The 13,740-nt window shown below is 46.5% G+C and overlaps 1 protein-coding gene across 3 annotated transcripts in view; it reads left to right on the forward strand.

Annotated features, from left to right (window-relative positions):
* LOC134958186 (inter-alpha-trypsin inhibitor heavy chain H3-like) overlaps positions 1-13,740 on the forward strand; it is a 449,083-nt gene that overhangs the window by 347,720 nt on the left and 87,623 nt on the right. For all 3 annotated transcript variants that reach the window (XM_063940615.1, XM_063940617.1, XM_063940616.1), the window contains exon 14: positions 12,477-12,637. In XM_063940615.1, coding sequence (XP_063796685.1) covers positions 12,477-12,637 — 161 coding nt within the window. The remainder of the gene's footprint in view (positions 1-12,476; positions 12,638-13,740) is intronic.

Raw genomic sequence — 13,740 nt, forward strand, 5'->3', positions numbered from 1 at the left:
TGGATTTATTGCAGCACATGACACCACCACTGGAGTTATGGCAGCACAGGACACCACCACTAGAGTGACTGGACTGATGTAGCACAAGACACCACCACTGGACTGATGTAGCACAAGACAGCAGCACTGGACTTCTGGCAGCACGAGACACCACCACTGTGACTGGACTGATGCAGCACAAGACACCACCACTGGACTGATGCAGCACAAGATAACACCACTGGAATGATACAAAAGAGCAGGTCACCACCACACGTGCCATGCCACTTTCCCGTACAGACACTAAGGAGACACGTCCTCTCGCTACACTCTCTTTTGACTGGAGTAAAAATGGCGGCAAAGCGCGGCTCCTTATATGAAATCCAAAACCAGTGAGAATCCGACAGCAGGATGATGACGTTTTGCCTCGTTCTGGTTTCCGAGTATGGCAGAAAAACCCGAGCCGTACTCGGATCTGGACTCGGAGCGTGAAGTTTGGGGAGGTTTGGTTCTTAGGGAACCGAACCCGCTCATCTCTACTTTGTTATTGGTTACAGGCATATGTTTGCCCTCAGGGTCCCGCTGTGAAGCCGGTTTGAACTGACCAGTATCCACACCTTGCTCTGCACATTATTCCATACATATCTAATATGACTCATATCTTGCAGTCGCAGTGTGTGACTGTTTATCCGTAATAACCGGATTATTGCTGCTAAAATACTGATTAATATGAGACTAAACATGATGCAACAATGTGGTTCTAACCCTGGAATATGTATATAGCTAGTTTACTGAAATAGTACTACAGTTTCTGTATATTTAAACGTTGTTTTGGACTTGTAATGACTATTTGTAAACTATGGGGTCTATTTACTAAGCCTTGGATGGAGATAAAGTCGCTTGGAGATAAAGTACCAGCCAATCGGCTCCTTACTGACATGTCACAGGCTGTGTTTGAAAATGACAGTTAGCAACCGATTGGCTGGTACTTTATCTCCAGCGACTTTATCTCCATCCAAGGCTTAGTAAATAGACCCCCTATGTGTGGTATAAAAATGTAGTTATGTGTGTATTTATGGCTTTCCCCAGTGATAACATATTCTACCGTAATACGCTCAGTGTGTCTAATACGCAATCGCTGAGGGATGCCATAATGTGGTTTATTAGAAATGCAATTTCGACTTCTACACCAGGCCTCACTGAACTCTGCCAACATGAAAACCCCATTAAAGCACAGTTATTTCAGAAGCAATGGAACCACTTACAACTCTGCATCACCAGCAGGCAGGGCCGGTTTTAGCCATATGCTGGTTACGTAGCTGAGTAGGGCGCCACATAGAGGAGGGTACCTGGCTTAGCCGCACCAGCGACACTTCATACTTGCCAAATCCCCCGGAACAGTCGGAAGGCTCACGAAAATCGGATGGAACTGACGGCCATCCAGAAAAGTTGGCAAGTCTCCCAGAGCCAGCCTCCACCGCCCGCATTATCCTACTCTTGCCTGCATCCCCCCAGCAGCCAACGTAAAGTGTGTGTGGTCCTGGGGGTAGGGATGATGTTACTAGTGATGAGCACCGGAAATTTTTCGGGTTTTGTGTTTTGGTTTTGGGTTCGGTTCCGCGGCCGTGTTTTGGGTTCGAACGCGTTTTGTCAAAACCTCACCGAATTTTTTTTGTCGGATTCGGGTGTGTTTTGGATTCGGGTGTTTTTTTCAAAAAACCCTAAAAAACAGCTTAAATCATAGAATTTGGGGGTCATTTTGATCCCAAAGTATTATTAACCTCAATAACCATAATTTCCACTCATTTTCAGTCTATTCTGAACACCTCACACCTCACAATATTATTTTTAGTCCTAAAATTTGCACCGAGGTCGCTGGATGGCTAAGCTAAGCGACCCAAGTGGCCGACACAAACACCTGGCCCATCTAGGAGTGGCACTGCAGTGTCACGCAGGATGGCCCTTCCAAAAAACACTCCCCAAACAGCACATGACGCAAAGAAAAAAAGAGGCGCAATGAGGTAGCTGTGTGAGTAAGCTAAGCGACCCTAGTGGCCGACACAAACACCTAGCCTATCTAGGAGTGGCACTGCAGTGTCACGCAGGATGGCCCTTCCAAAAAACACTCCCCAAACAGCACATGACGCAAAGAAAAAAAGAGGCGCAATGAGGTAGCTGTGTGAGTAAGCTAAGCGACCCTAGTGGCCGACACAAACACCTGGCCCATCTAGGAGTGGCACTGCAGTGTCACGCAGGATGGCCCTTCCAAAAAACACTCCCCAAACAGCACATGACGCAAAGAAAAATGAAAGAAAAAAGAGGTGCAAGATGGAATTGTCCTTGGGCCCTCCCACCCACCCTTATGTTGTATAAACAGGACATGCACACTTTAACCAACCCATCATTTCAGTGACAGGGTCTGCCACATGACTGTGACTGAAATGACGGGTTGGTTTGGACCCCCACCAAAAAAGAAGCAATTAATCTCTCCTTGCACAAACTGGCTCTACAGAGGCAAGATGTCCACCTCATCATCATCCTCCGATATATCACCGTGTACATCCCCCTCCTCACAGATTATCAATTCGTCCCCACTGGAATCCACCATCTCAGCTCCCTGTGTACTTTGTGGAGGCAATTGCTGCTGGTCAATGTCTCCACGGAGGAATTGATTATAATTCATTTTAATGAACATCATCTTCTCCACATTTTCTGGATGTAACCTCGTACGCCGATTGCTGACAAGGTGAGCGGCGGCACTAAACACTCTTTCGGAGTACACACTTGTGGGAGGGCAACTTAGGTAGAATAAAGCCAGTTTGTGCAAGGGCCTCCAAATTGCCTCTTTTTCCTGCCAGTATAAGTACGGACTGTCTGACGTGCCTACTTGGATGCGGTCACTCATATAATCCTCCACCATTCTTTCAATGGGGAGAGAATCATATGCAGTGACAGTAGACGACATGTCCGTAATCGTTGTCCGGTCCTTCAGTCCGGACCAGATGTCAGCATCAGCAGTCGCTCCAGACTGCCCTGCATCACCGCCAGCGGGTGGGCTCGGAATTCTGAGCCTTTTCCTCGCACCCCCAGTTGCGGGAGAATGTGAAGGAGGAGATGTTGACAGGTCGCGTTCCGCTTGACTTGACAATTTTGTCACCAGCAGTTCTTTGAACCCCAGCAGACTTGTGTCTGCCGGAAAGAGAGATCCAAGGTAGGTTTTAAATCTAGGATCGAGCACGGTGGCCAAAATGTAGTGCTCTGATTTCAACAGATTGACCACCCGTGAATCCTTGTTAAGCGAATTAAGGGCTCCATCCACAAGTCCCACATGCCTAGCGGAATCGCTCTGTGTTAGCTCCTCCTTCAATGTCTCCAGCTTCTTCTGCAAAAGCCTGATGAGGGGAATGACCTGACTCAGTCTGGCAGTGTCTGAACTGACTTCACGTGTGGCAAGTTCAAAAGGTTGCAGAACCTTGCACAACGTTGAAATCATTCTCTACTGCGCTTGAGACAGGTGCATTCCACCTCCTATATCGTGCTCAGTTGTATAGGCTTGAATGGCCTTTTGCTGCTCCTCCAACCTCTGAAGCATATAGAGGGTTGAATTCCACCTCGTTACCACTTCTTGCTTCAGATGATGGCAGGGCAGGTTCAGGCGTTTTTGGTGGTGCTCCAGTCTTCTGTACGTGGTGCCTGTACGCCGAAAGTGTCCCGCAATTCTTCTGGCCACCGACAGCATCTCTTGCACGCCCCTCTCGTTTTTTAAATAATTCTGCACCACCAAATTCAAGGTATGTGCAAAACATGGGACGTGCTGGAATTTGCCCATATTTAATGCACACACAATATTGCTGGCGTTGTCTGATGCCACAAATCCACAGGAGAGTCCAATTGGGGTAAGCCATTCTGCGATGATCTTCCTCAGTTGCCGTAAGAGGTTTTTAGCTGTGTGCGTATTCTGGAAAGCGGTGATACAAAGCGTAGCCTGCCTAGGAAAGAGTTGGCGTTTGCGAGATGCTGCTACTGGTGCCGCCGCTGATGTTCTTGCGGCGGGAGTCCATACATCTACCCAGTGGGCTGTCACAGTCATATAGTCCTGAGCCTGCCCTGCTCCACTTGTCCACATGTCCGTGGTTAAGTGGACATTGGGTACAACTGCATTTTTTAGGACACTGGTGAGTCTTTTTCTGAGGTCTGTGTACATTTTCGGTATCGCCTGCCTAGAGAAATGGAATCTAGATGGTATTTGGTACCGGGGACACAGTACCTCCAACAAGTCTCTAGTTGCCTCTGCAGTAATGATGGATACCGGAACCACGTTTCTCACCGCCCAGGATGCCAAGGCCTCAGTTATCCGCTTTGCAGCAGGATGACTGCTGTGATATTTCATCTTCCTCGCAAAGGACTGTTGGACAGTCAATTGCTTGGTGGAAGTAGTAAAAGTGGTCTTACAAGTACGACTTCCCCTCTGGGATGACCATCGACTCCCAGCAGCAACAACAGCAGCGCCAGCAGCAGTAGGCATTACACGCAAGGATGCATCGGAGGAATCCCAGGCAGGAGAGGACTCGTCAGAATTGCCAGTGACATGGCCTGCAGGACTATTGGCATTCCTGGGGAAGGAGGAAATTGACACTGAGGGAGTTGGTGGGGTTTTTTGCGTGAGCTTGGTTACAAGAGGAAGGGATTTACTGGTCAGTGGACTGCTTCCGCTGTCGCCCAAAGTTTTTGAACTTGTCACTGACTTATGATGAATGCGCTGCAGGTGACGTATAAGGGAGGATGTTCCGAGGTGGTTAACGTCCTTACCCCTACTTATTACAGCTTGACAAAGGCAACACACGGCTTGACAAATGTTGTCCGCATTTCTGTTGAAATACTTCCACACCGAAGAGCCGATTTTTTTGGTATTTTCACCAGGCATGTCAATGGTCCTATTCCTCCCACGGACAACAGGTGTCTCCCCGGGTGCCTGACTTAAACAAACCACCTCACCATCAGAATCCTCCTGGTCAATTTCCTCCCCAGCGCCAGCAACACCCATATCCTCCTCATCCTGGTGTACTTCAACACTGACATCTTCAATCTGACTATCAGGAACTGGACAGCGGGTGCTCCTTCCAGCACTTGCAGGGGGCGTGCAAATGGTGGAAGGCGCATGCTCTTCACGTCCAGTGTTGGGAAGGTCAGGCATCGCAAACGACACAATTGGACTCTCCTTGTGGATTTGTGATTTCGAAGAACGTACAGTTCTTTGCTGTGCTTTTGCCAGCTTGAGTCTTTTCATTTTTCTAGCGAGAGGCTGAGTGCTTCCATCCTCATGTGAAGCTGAACCACTAGCCATGAACATAGGCCAGGGCCTCAGCCGTTCCTTGCCACTCCGTGTGGTAAATGGCATATTGGCAAGTTTACGCTTCTCCTCCGACAATTTTATTTTAGATTTTTTAGTCCTTTTTTTACTAATATTTGGTGTTTTGGATTTTACATGCTCTGTACTATGACATTGGGCATCGGCCTTGGCAGACGACGTTGCTGGCATTTCATCGTCTCGGCCATGACTAGTGGCAGCAGCTTCAGCACGAGGTGGAAGTCGATCTTGATCTTTCCCTATTTTTGGAACTTCAACATTTTTGTTCTCCATATTTTAATAGGCACAACTAAAAGGCACCTCAGGTAAACAATGGAGATGGATGGATACTAGTATACTTATGGATTGACGAGCAACTGCCGACACAGAGGTAGCTACAGCCGTGGACTACCGTACTGCGTCTGCTGCTAATATAGACTGGATGATAATGATATAAAAAATATATATATATATCACTACTGCAGCCGGACAGGTATATATTATATAATGACGGACCTGCTGGACACTGTCAGCTCAGCACTGCAGACTCCTAAAGTAAGCTACTAGTATCAAGAAGATAGAAAAAAAAAAAAACCACCACGGGTAGGTGGTATACAATTATGGATGGACGAGCGACTGCCGACACAGAGGTAGCTACAGCCGTGGACTACCGTACTGCGTCTGCTGCTAATATAGACTGGATGATAATGATATATAAAAAAAAAATATATATATATATCACTACTGCAGCCGGACAGGTATATATTATATAATGACGGACCTGCTGGACACTGTCAGCTCAGCACTGCAGACTCCTAAAGTAAGCTACTAGTATCGAGAAGATAGAAAAAAAAAAACACCACGGGTAGGTGGTATACAATTATGGATGGACGAGCGACTGCCGACACAGAGGTAGCTACAGCCGTGGACTACCGTACTGCGTCTGCTGCTAATATAGACTGGATGATAATGATATAAAAAATATATATATATATCACTACTGCAGCCGGACAGGTATATATTATATAATGACGGACCTGCTGGACACTGTCAGCTCAGCACTGCAGACTCCTAACGTAAGCTACTAGTATCAAGAAGATAGAAAAAAGAAAAAAACACCACGGGTAGGTGATATACAATTATGGATGGACGAGCGACTGCCGACACAGAGGTAGCTACAGCCGTGGACTACCATACTGCGTCTGCTGCTAATATAGACTGGATGATAATGAGATATAAAATATATATATATCACTACTGCAGCCGGACAGGTATATATTATATAATGACGGACCTGCTGGACACTGTCAGCTCAGCACTGCAGACTCCTAAAGTAAGCTACTAGTATCAAGAAGATAGAAAAAAAAAAAAACACCACGGGTAGGTGATATACAATTATGGATGGACGAGCGACTGCCGACACAGAGGTAGCTACAGCCGTGGACTACCGTACTGCGTCTGCTGCTAATATAGACTGGATGATAATGATATAAAAAAAATATATATATATATATCACTACTGCAGCCGGACAGGTATATATTATATAATGACTGACCTGCTGGACACTGTCAGCTCAGCACTGCAGACTCCTAAAGTAAGCTACTAGTATCAAGAAGATAGAAAAAAAAAAACACCACGGGTAGGTGGTATACAATTATGGATGGACGAGCGACTGCCGACACAGAGGTAGCTACAGCCGTGGACTACCGTACTGCGTCTGCTGCAGTGCTAATATAGACTGGATGATAATGATATAAAAAATATATATATATCACTACTGCAGCTGGACAGGTATATATTATATAATGACGGACCTGCTGGACACTGTCAGCAGAATGCGTTTATAGAATTAAAAAAAACACCACACGACGAGTGTTTAACTTTTTCAGGCAGACAATCACAATATACTGGTGGTCAGTGGTCACTGGTCAGTCACACTGGCACTGGCAGTAGCACTCTGGCAGCAAAAGTGTGCACTGTTAAAAATATGTACTCCTGCTATAACTGCTCCCCAGTCTCCCCCACAATTAAGCTGTGTGAGCAGTGAGCACTCAGCACAGTTAGATATACAGTATTACATAGATGATGCAGCACACTGAGGGCACACTGAGGCTGAGCACAGATATGGTATGTGACTGTGTCACACTGTGTATCGTTTTTTTTCAGGCAGAGAACGGATTAATTAAACTGGTGGTCACTGGTCACACTATCAGCAAGTAGTACTCCTAATATGCTCCCCAAAATTAGTAAATCAAGTGTCACTCTCTACTACTCTCTAGTCTACTCTAAACGGAGAGGACGCCAGCCACGTCCTCTCCCTATCAATCTCAATGCACGTGTGAAAATGGCCGCGACGCGCGGCTCCTTATATAGAATCCGAGTCTCGCGATAGAATCCGAGCCTCGCGAGAATCCGACAGCGGGATGATGACGTTCGGGCGCGCTCGGGTTAACCGAGCAAGGCGGGAAGATCCGAGTCTGCCTCGGACCCGTGTAAAAAGCGTGAAGTTCGGGGGGGTTCGGTTTCCGAGAAACCGAACCCGCTCATCACTAGATGTTACATCGTCGGTTTCCTAGCAATGGCGTACGCAGACTTGCACGGAGCGGCGACTAGCCGATCGCAAACCACTGCAAATTCACAGAGGTGCAATTAGACCCTTTGTCACTCCACAACGCCCAAACCATATCCCCAATCTCATTTTTCTCTCAGACTGGCACATCTACATTGTAAGACCTTTATTTTAATACCTAAACATTTTTACATTCATCCTTCTCTCAAAATACTGTAAATCTCACAGTAAAAAACCTTATTCAATTAACATATAGATATGAATTTATGGTAAGGGTGGAGAGTGGCTTTGGGTCTATATAAATAGATCATGCTGTTGCAACCCTCTCTTACTTTAGAACAGTACTGACAGAGTTACATTCCCTGTTGGACTGGTCCAGATTTGTGCCAAGGTTTGGAGTGCAATGTCTCTGCAGACTTTGCTAGTTTGTGTTATTGGCAGAACCTATGTTGATATAGATGGCTGTGTTGATATTGATATAGGTGGCAGCAGTGTGTGATAGAGGTAAGTCAACACCGTGAATAGCTTAGCCAGGGATTGGTTTATTAACCAAGTAGCACAATTGGGTGTGAGACAACACAGGGCAAATGCAGTATAATTTAGGTGCATGCAGTATGATGCAGATTCAGCCAGGACCGGGCCAACAGTTGTGTGTGATGTCTGGGCTTTGCACAAGGGTAACAGATGCAGTGGTGGCAGTGGGACTTGTAGTTCCACTAGTGATGGTAACACAGTGTTAAGCGCTGGTAACACCGCTGTAAGCGGTGGCACTACCATCTCTGTAGGTTTGGTGACCCACATGAACACCCGTGGGTACATCCTATCAGTATGGAGGACAGAGGAAAGAGGAGTGTTAAGAAACACATGCACAGAAGGCGCATTGGATTGGATTGGAGGCTCCCCTCTGGTAATATGAGAACGGGACTAGACAAGGAGACAGCGAGAGCATCACGTTGGTCCAACATATGTACCTGCCAAAAGCAGAAGTACATTTAGCTTTGTCTCACTGGCAGAGGAGTAAACAATGTGGTTTGATGACTACAAGGACCTAATTCTGATTTGGGAATAAAGGGGGTCATTCAGACCTGATTGCTGCTGTGCGTTTTTACACAGTGGGTGATCAGATTTGAACTGCGCAAGCGTATGCACCGCACTAAGCCGGCACATCGCATGGCTGCAATGGACATTGGCACCCTACGACGGAATGGTGCAAAGATCCATTCGCACGGGCAAACACAGGGAGATTGACAGGAAGGCGGTTTGTGGGTGGCAACTGACCGCTTACAGGGAGTGTCCGGAAAAATGCAGGCGGGATCAAGCGTTTTCAGAGAGGGTGTCTGATGTCAAATCCGGTCCCGATCAGTCTGATGTGATCGTAGTGGAAGAGTAAGTCCTGGGCTGCGCAGAGACTGCACAAAATCAGTTTGTGCAGCTCTGCTACACATGTGATCTCACACCTACACAGCGAAAATCCACTCCCCCTGTAGGCGGCAACTATCTGATCGCAGGGCAGCAAAAAACGCAGCCCAGCGACCAGGGGGCTACATACAAAAGCAGCCAGTATTTACACTGCATGCAAAAAAAAGTATGTATTTGCACCCTTTGAGTTGCAACATGGTTTGTCCAGTTTGATATAAGCACTGGTAAAGTGATAAACAGGAGATATGTTTGTCCTAGGTTGTGGCCTATATATTTTAAAACCCCAGGAACATGTTTGTGGTTGCTCTGCTGAGAGCTTTTTTAAAAGCCAAATAATGGTTTCTGGGGGGTGCATATGAGAGAGAGTAGGAAGGGCTCCATCCACAAGGACCATTTCAGGTCTTTAGGCCTTCAGGCCGAGATCAAGTTTATTAGTGCCTGCACCTCTAAAGCTGGCCATACACTATACAATTATCTGGCAGATAATCTGCCAGATCTAGCGGCTTGGAATGAAAATCTGGTAATGGATGAGAGCAATTGACAATCGACCAGTTGGTCCCAAACACTGGAAAATGGATAAAAAAACGGTCGTTCGTACAAATTGGTTAAATCTAGAGATGTGCACCGGACATGTTTCGGGTTTTGGATCTGGATCTCTTTTCGTGTTTTGGATCTGGATTGGTTTTGCCAAAACCACCCTTTCGGGTTTTGGTTTTGTATCTGTATTTTTGTGAAAAAAACATCAAAACCACAGAATTTTTTGTTTTTGTTTTGTTGCTACAGTATTATTAACCTCAATAACAACATTAATTTCCACTCATTTCCAGTCGATTTTGACCACCTCACTGCTCACAATATTGTTCACCAAGATAGGCCAAAGCCTGGCTGGCTAAACTAAGCAACAGAGCAGCGGCACAAACACACGGCAGTAATTTACAAATTAGTACTGTATTAGCAATAATTTCCAATCAAACCAACTCACAAGTACTATCAATAGAAAACAATCCAACACAGAAATTTCCTGAGAATTGTGTATACAATATCATTGCTCTAAAGTAGTTACAAATCAGCAAAGAAAGAAAAATGAAACCATGTGTAAGCAACAGCAGACATTGATGCCCCATACACAAGTGCCCTGGGTCACTGATAACTGGCACTCTGTGCCCATGTAAAGCCCTGATCAATCAGCCTTTTTGTCGAGCAGCTCCCCAAAATCTCCCCAATCTCAAAAAACAGCATTCCGTACCTGCGTAGTACAGTGTGGAATACTTTGGGACACATAGTTAAATATTGAGGTTACAGTGCTGGTTGGATACAGTGCGGGTTACAGTGCAGGTTGGATACAAAGTGGGTCGGATACAGTGCAGGTGGATACAGGGCAGGTCGGATACAGTGTAGGTGCAATTCATTGCGAGTTGTATATAGTGCAGATCGCATACAGGGGGTCATTCCGAGTTGATCGCTCGCTAGCAGTATTTAGCAGCCGTGCAAACGCTATGCCGCCGCCCACTGGGGAGTGTATTTTAGCTTAGCAGAAGTGCGAACGCTTGTGCAGCAGAGCGCCTGCAAAAATATTTTGTGCAAAACAAGACCAGCACTGTAGTTACTCTTCGTGTGCGTGGATTCTAACGTTGGAGGGTTGGCTTTTGACGTCACACACCCGCCCAGCGTTCTCCCAGCCACGTCTATATTTTCCCTGGCATGCCCGCGTTTTTTCAAACACTCCCTGAAAACGGTCAGTTGACACCCAGAAACGCCCACTTCATGTCAGTCACTCTGTGCCCGTAAGTGCGACTAGCCTGTGCAAAATCACATCGATCGTTGTACCCTTACGTCGCGCGTGCGCATTGCGGGGCATGCGCAGAAATGCTGTTTTTTGCCCTGATCACTGCGCTGTGAAAATCAGCAGAAAGCGATCAACTCGGAATGACCCCCACGGTGTGGGTTGAATACAGTGTAGGTTGGATAGAGTATGGGTCGGATACAATGCAGGTTACAGTGCGGGTTGGATACAGTGCATGTCAAAGTGCGGGTTGGATATAGTGCACGTTGGCTACAGTGCAAGGTTGGATACAGTGCAGGTCGGATACAGTGTGAGATACAGTTCGGGTCGTATACAGTGCAGGTCAGAGTGCGGGTTGGATACAGTGTCGGTTGGATACAGTGTAGGCTACAGTACAGGTTAGATACAGTGCATGTCGCATACAATGAGGGTTGGCTACAGTGCAAGGTCAGATACAGTGCGCGTCGGATACAGTGCGAGATTCAGTGCAGGTCAGATACAGTACGAGTCACAAACACTGTGAGTTGTATATATTGTGGGTCAGTTACAGCATGGGCCGGATAAAGTGCAGGTTACAGTGCGGGTCAAACGCAGTGTGGGTTGGATACAGCGCAGGTCGGATACATTGTGGGTTGCATACAGTGTGGTGGTGCCAGCAGTGTCTGCGGGGCAGGGGTTCCGTCAGTGTCGGCAATGCGGGGTGATAGAGGTGTCCTCAGTGTAGGAGTGTCGGCAGTGTGGGGGTGCGGGTGGAGGTGTCGGCAGTGTGGGGGTGTGGGCAGCAGTGTCAGCAATGTGGGACATGGTGCACGCGGTGGGGGCATCCATCTTGCCCCATTATACTCATGGGGACACGCTGATTGGCTGAGAGCCGTGACAGATGGCTCTCTCAGCCAATCAGCGGTCAGCCCATTGAATACAATGGGACTGACGCCCGAGACAAAACCTCAAGAGCCGACAGCAGGATCCTGAGGTTTTGCCTCGATTGGGGATCTGGGGCAGGCAGGGTGATCCAGGCTGTGGCTCGGATCGCCCCGGATCCCCTAGCTTCGGGGGTGTTCGATTCTCTGAGAACCGAACCCGCTCATCTCTAGTTAAATCACGGACAGGTTTTGTTTTAGTACTGCACCATAAAACTAGCCATGGCTATGTTGCACGAAAACCCTGGACTGGTGTGCTGTCTGCTGTGTGTTTGGAGGTGCCCATCTACCACAGTAGAGGGCACCCCTACCCTGATCTCCTCACACCAGGCAAAACAGATACTTGCTCTTTCTTACTCTAAACCATCCCCAATTTCTCATTAAGTCTGAGGATGTAATATAAATAAGTGAGACTATATTTGCTCAATGCGTTCTAACATTATTTTGTTTAATCCAAGAATTTATGCTGACCCATCAGAGAAAGCCAACTTGACAGCACAGGCGCTTGACCTCTCCCTGAAGTTTAACTTTGTGACACCTCTAACATCGATGATAGTCACAAAACCAGAGGAGAAAGAGAAGGAAGCAGAAACATTAATTGCTGATAAATTTGTGGAAGGTAAGAAAATGCAGCAAGTATATGCTTTAAAAAAAAGTTTATTCTTGAAATAACTAATATCAATGTATCTCTGTAAATGCAGTGCAATAAACAATATATCATATATGTGTAGGATGTATGAAAATGGAGTGAATTATTTTTTTCTACAGAAAGTTAAAGTCAACCATCTATAATAACTTATTTATAAGATGCATGGCATTTTTATGTATTTATTAACGGTTATTTATATAGTGCCAGATAATTGTTAGTCATTAACATCAGTCCATTCCTGAGTGGAGCTTACTATGGCCCTCATTCCGAGTTGTTCGCTCGCTAGCTGCTTTTAGCAGCATTGCACACGCTAAGCCGCCGCCCTCTGGTAGTGTATCTTAGCTTAGCAGAATTGCGAACGAAAGATTCGCAAAATTGCGAATAGAAATTTCTTAGCAGTTTCTGAGTAGCTCGACACTTAATCTGCCACTGCAATCACTTCAGTCAGTTTCGTTCCTGGTTTGACGTCACAAACACACCCAGCGTTTGCCCAGGCACTCCCCCGTTTCTCCAGCCACTCCCGCGTTTTTCCCAGAAACTGCAGCGTTTTTTCACACACACCCATAAAACGGCCAGTTTCCGCCCAGAAACACCCACTTCCTGTCAATCACACTCCGATCACCAGAACGAAGAAAAATCCTTGTAAAGCCGTGAGTAAAATACCTAACTTTTGAGTAAAATAACTAAGCGCATGCGCTCTGCGAACATTGCGCATGCGCAGTAAGCGACTAATCGCAATATAGAGAAAATCGGCAACGAGCGAACAACTTGGAATGAGGGCCTATATTCCCTACATTTATACACATATACACGATAGGGTTTTTTATCCCAGCTGCTATTTCATATTGCTCTACAGCCATTGGATACCCTTCTCTTTACAGAAGATCCTGTTGCACACTGAGTAACGTACATGCACACCCCAGCTCATCATCACAGGCCTCAATGCCATTTCCTAATTAAATTTGCATCTCTCCAAGGTTCAAGGTTGTAGGTGGTTGATAAGAGTGCGGGCACCAAACAGTTAAAGATTCCAGCATATCCCAGAATGCTCTGCTCCTCTCCCCTATAACCCC

Source organism: Pseudophryne corroboree, chromosome 9, assembly GCF_028390025.1.
Source record: "Pseudophryne corroboree isolate aPseCor3 chromosome 9, aPseCor3.hap2, whole genome shotgun sequence".
In the NCBI taxonomy this organism is placed as follows: Eukaryota; Metazoa; Chordata; class Amphibia; order Anura; family Myobatrachidae; genus Pseudophryne; species Pseudophryne corroboree.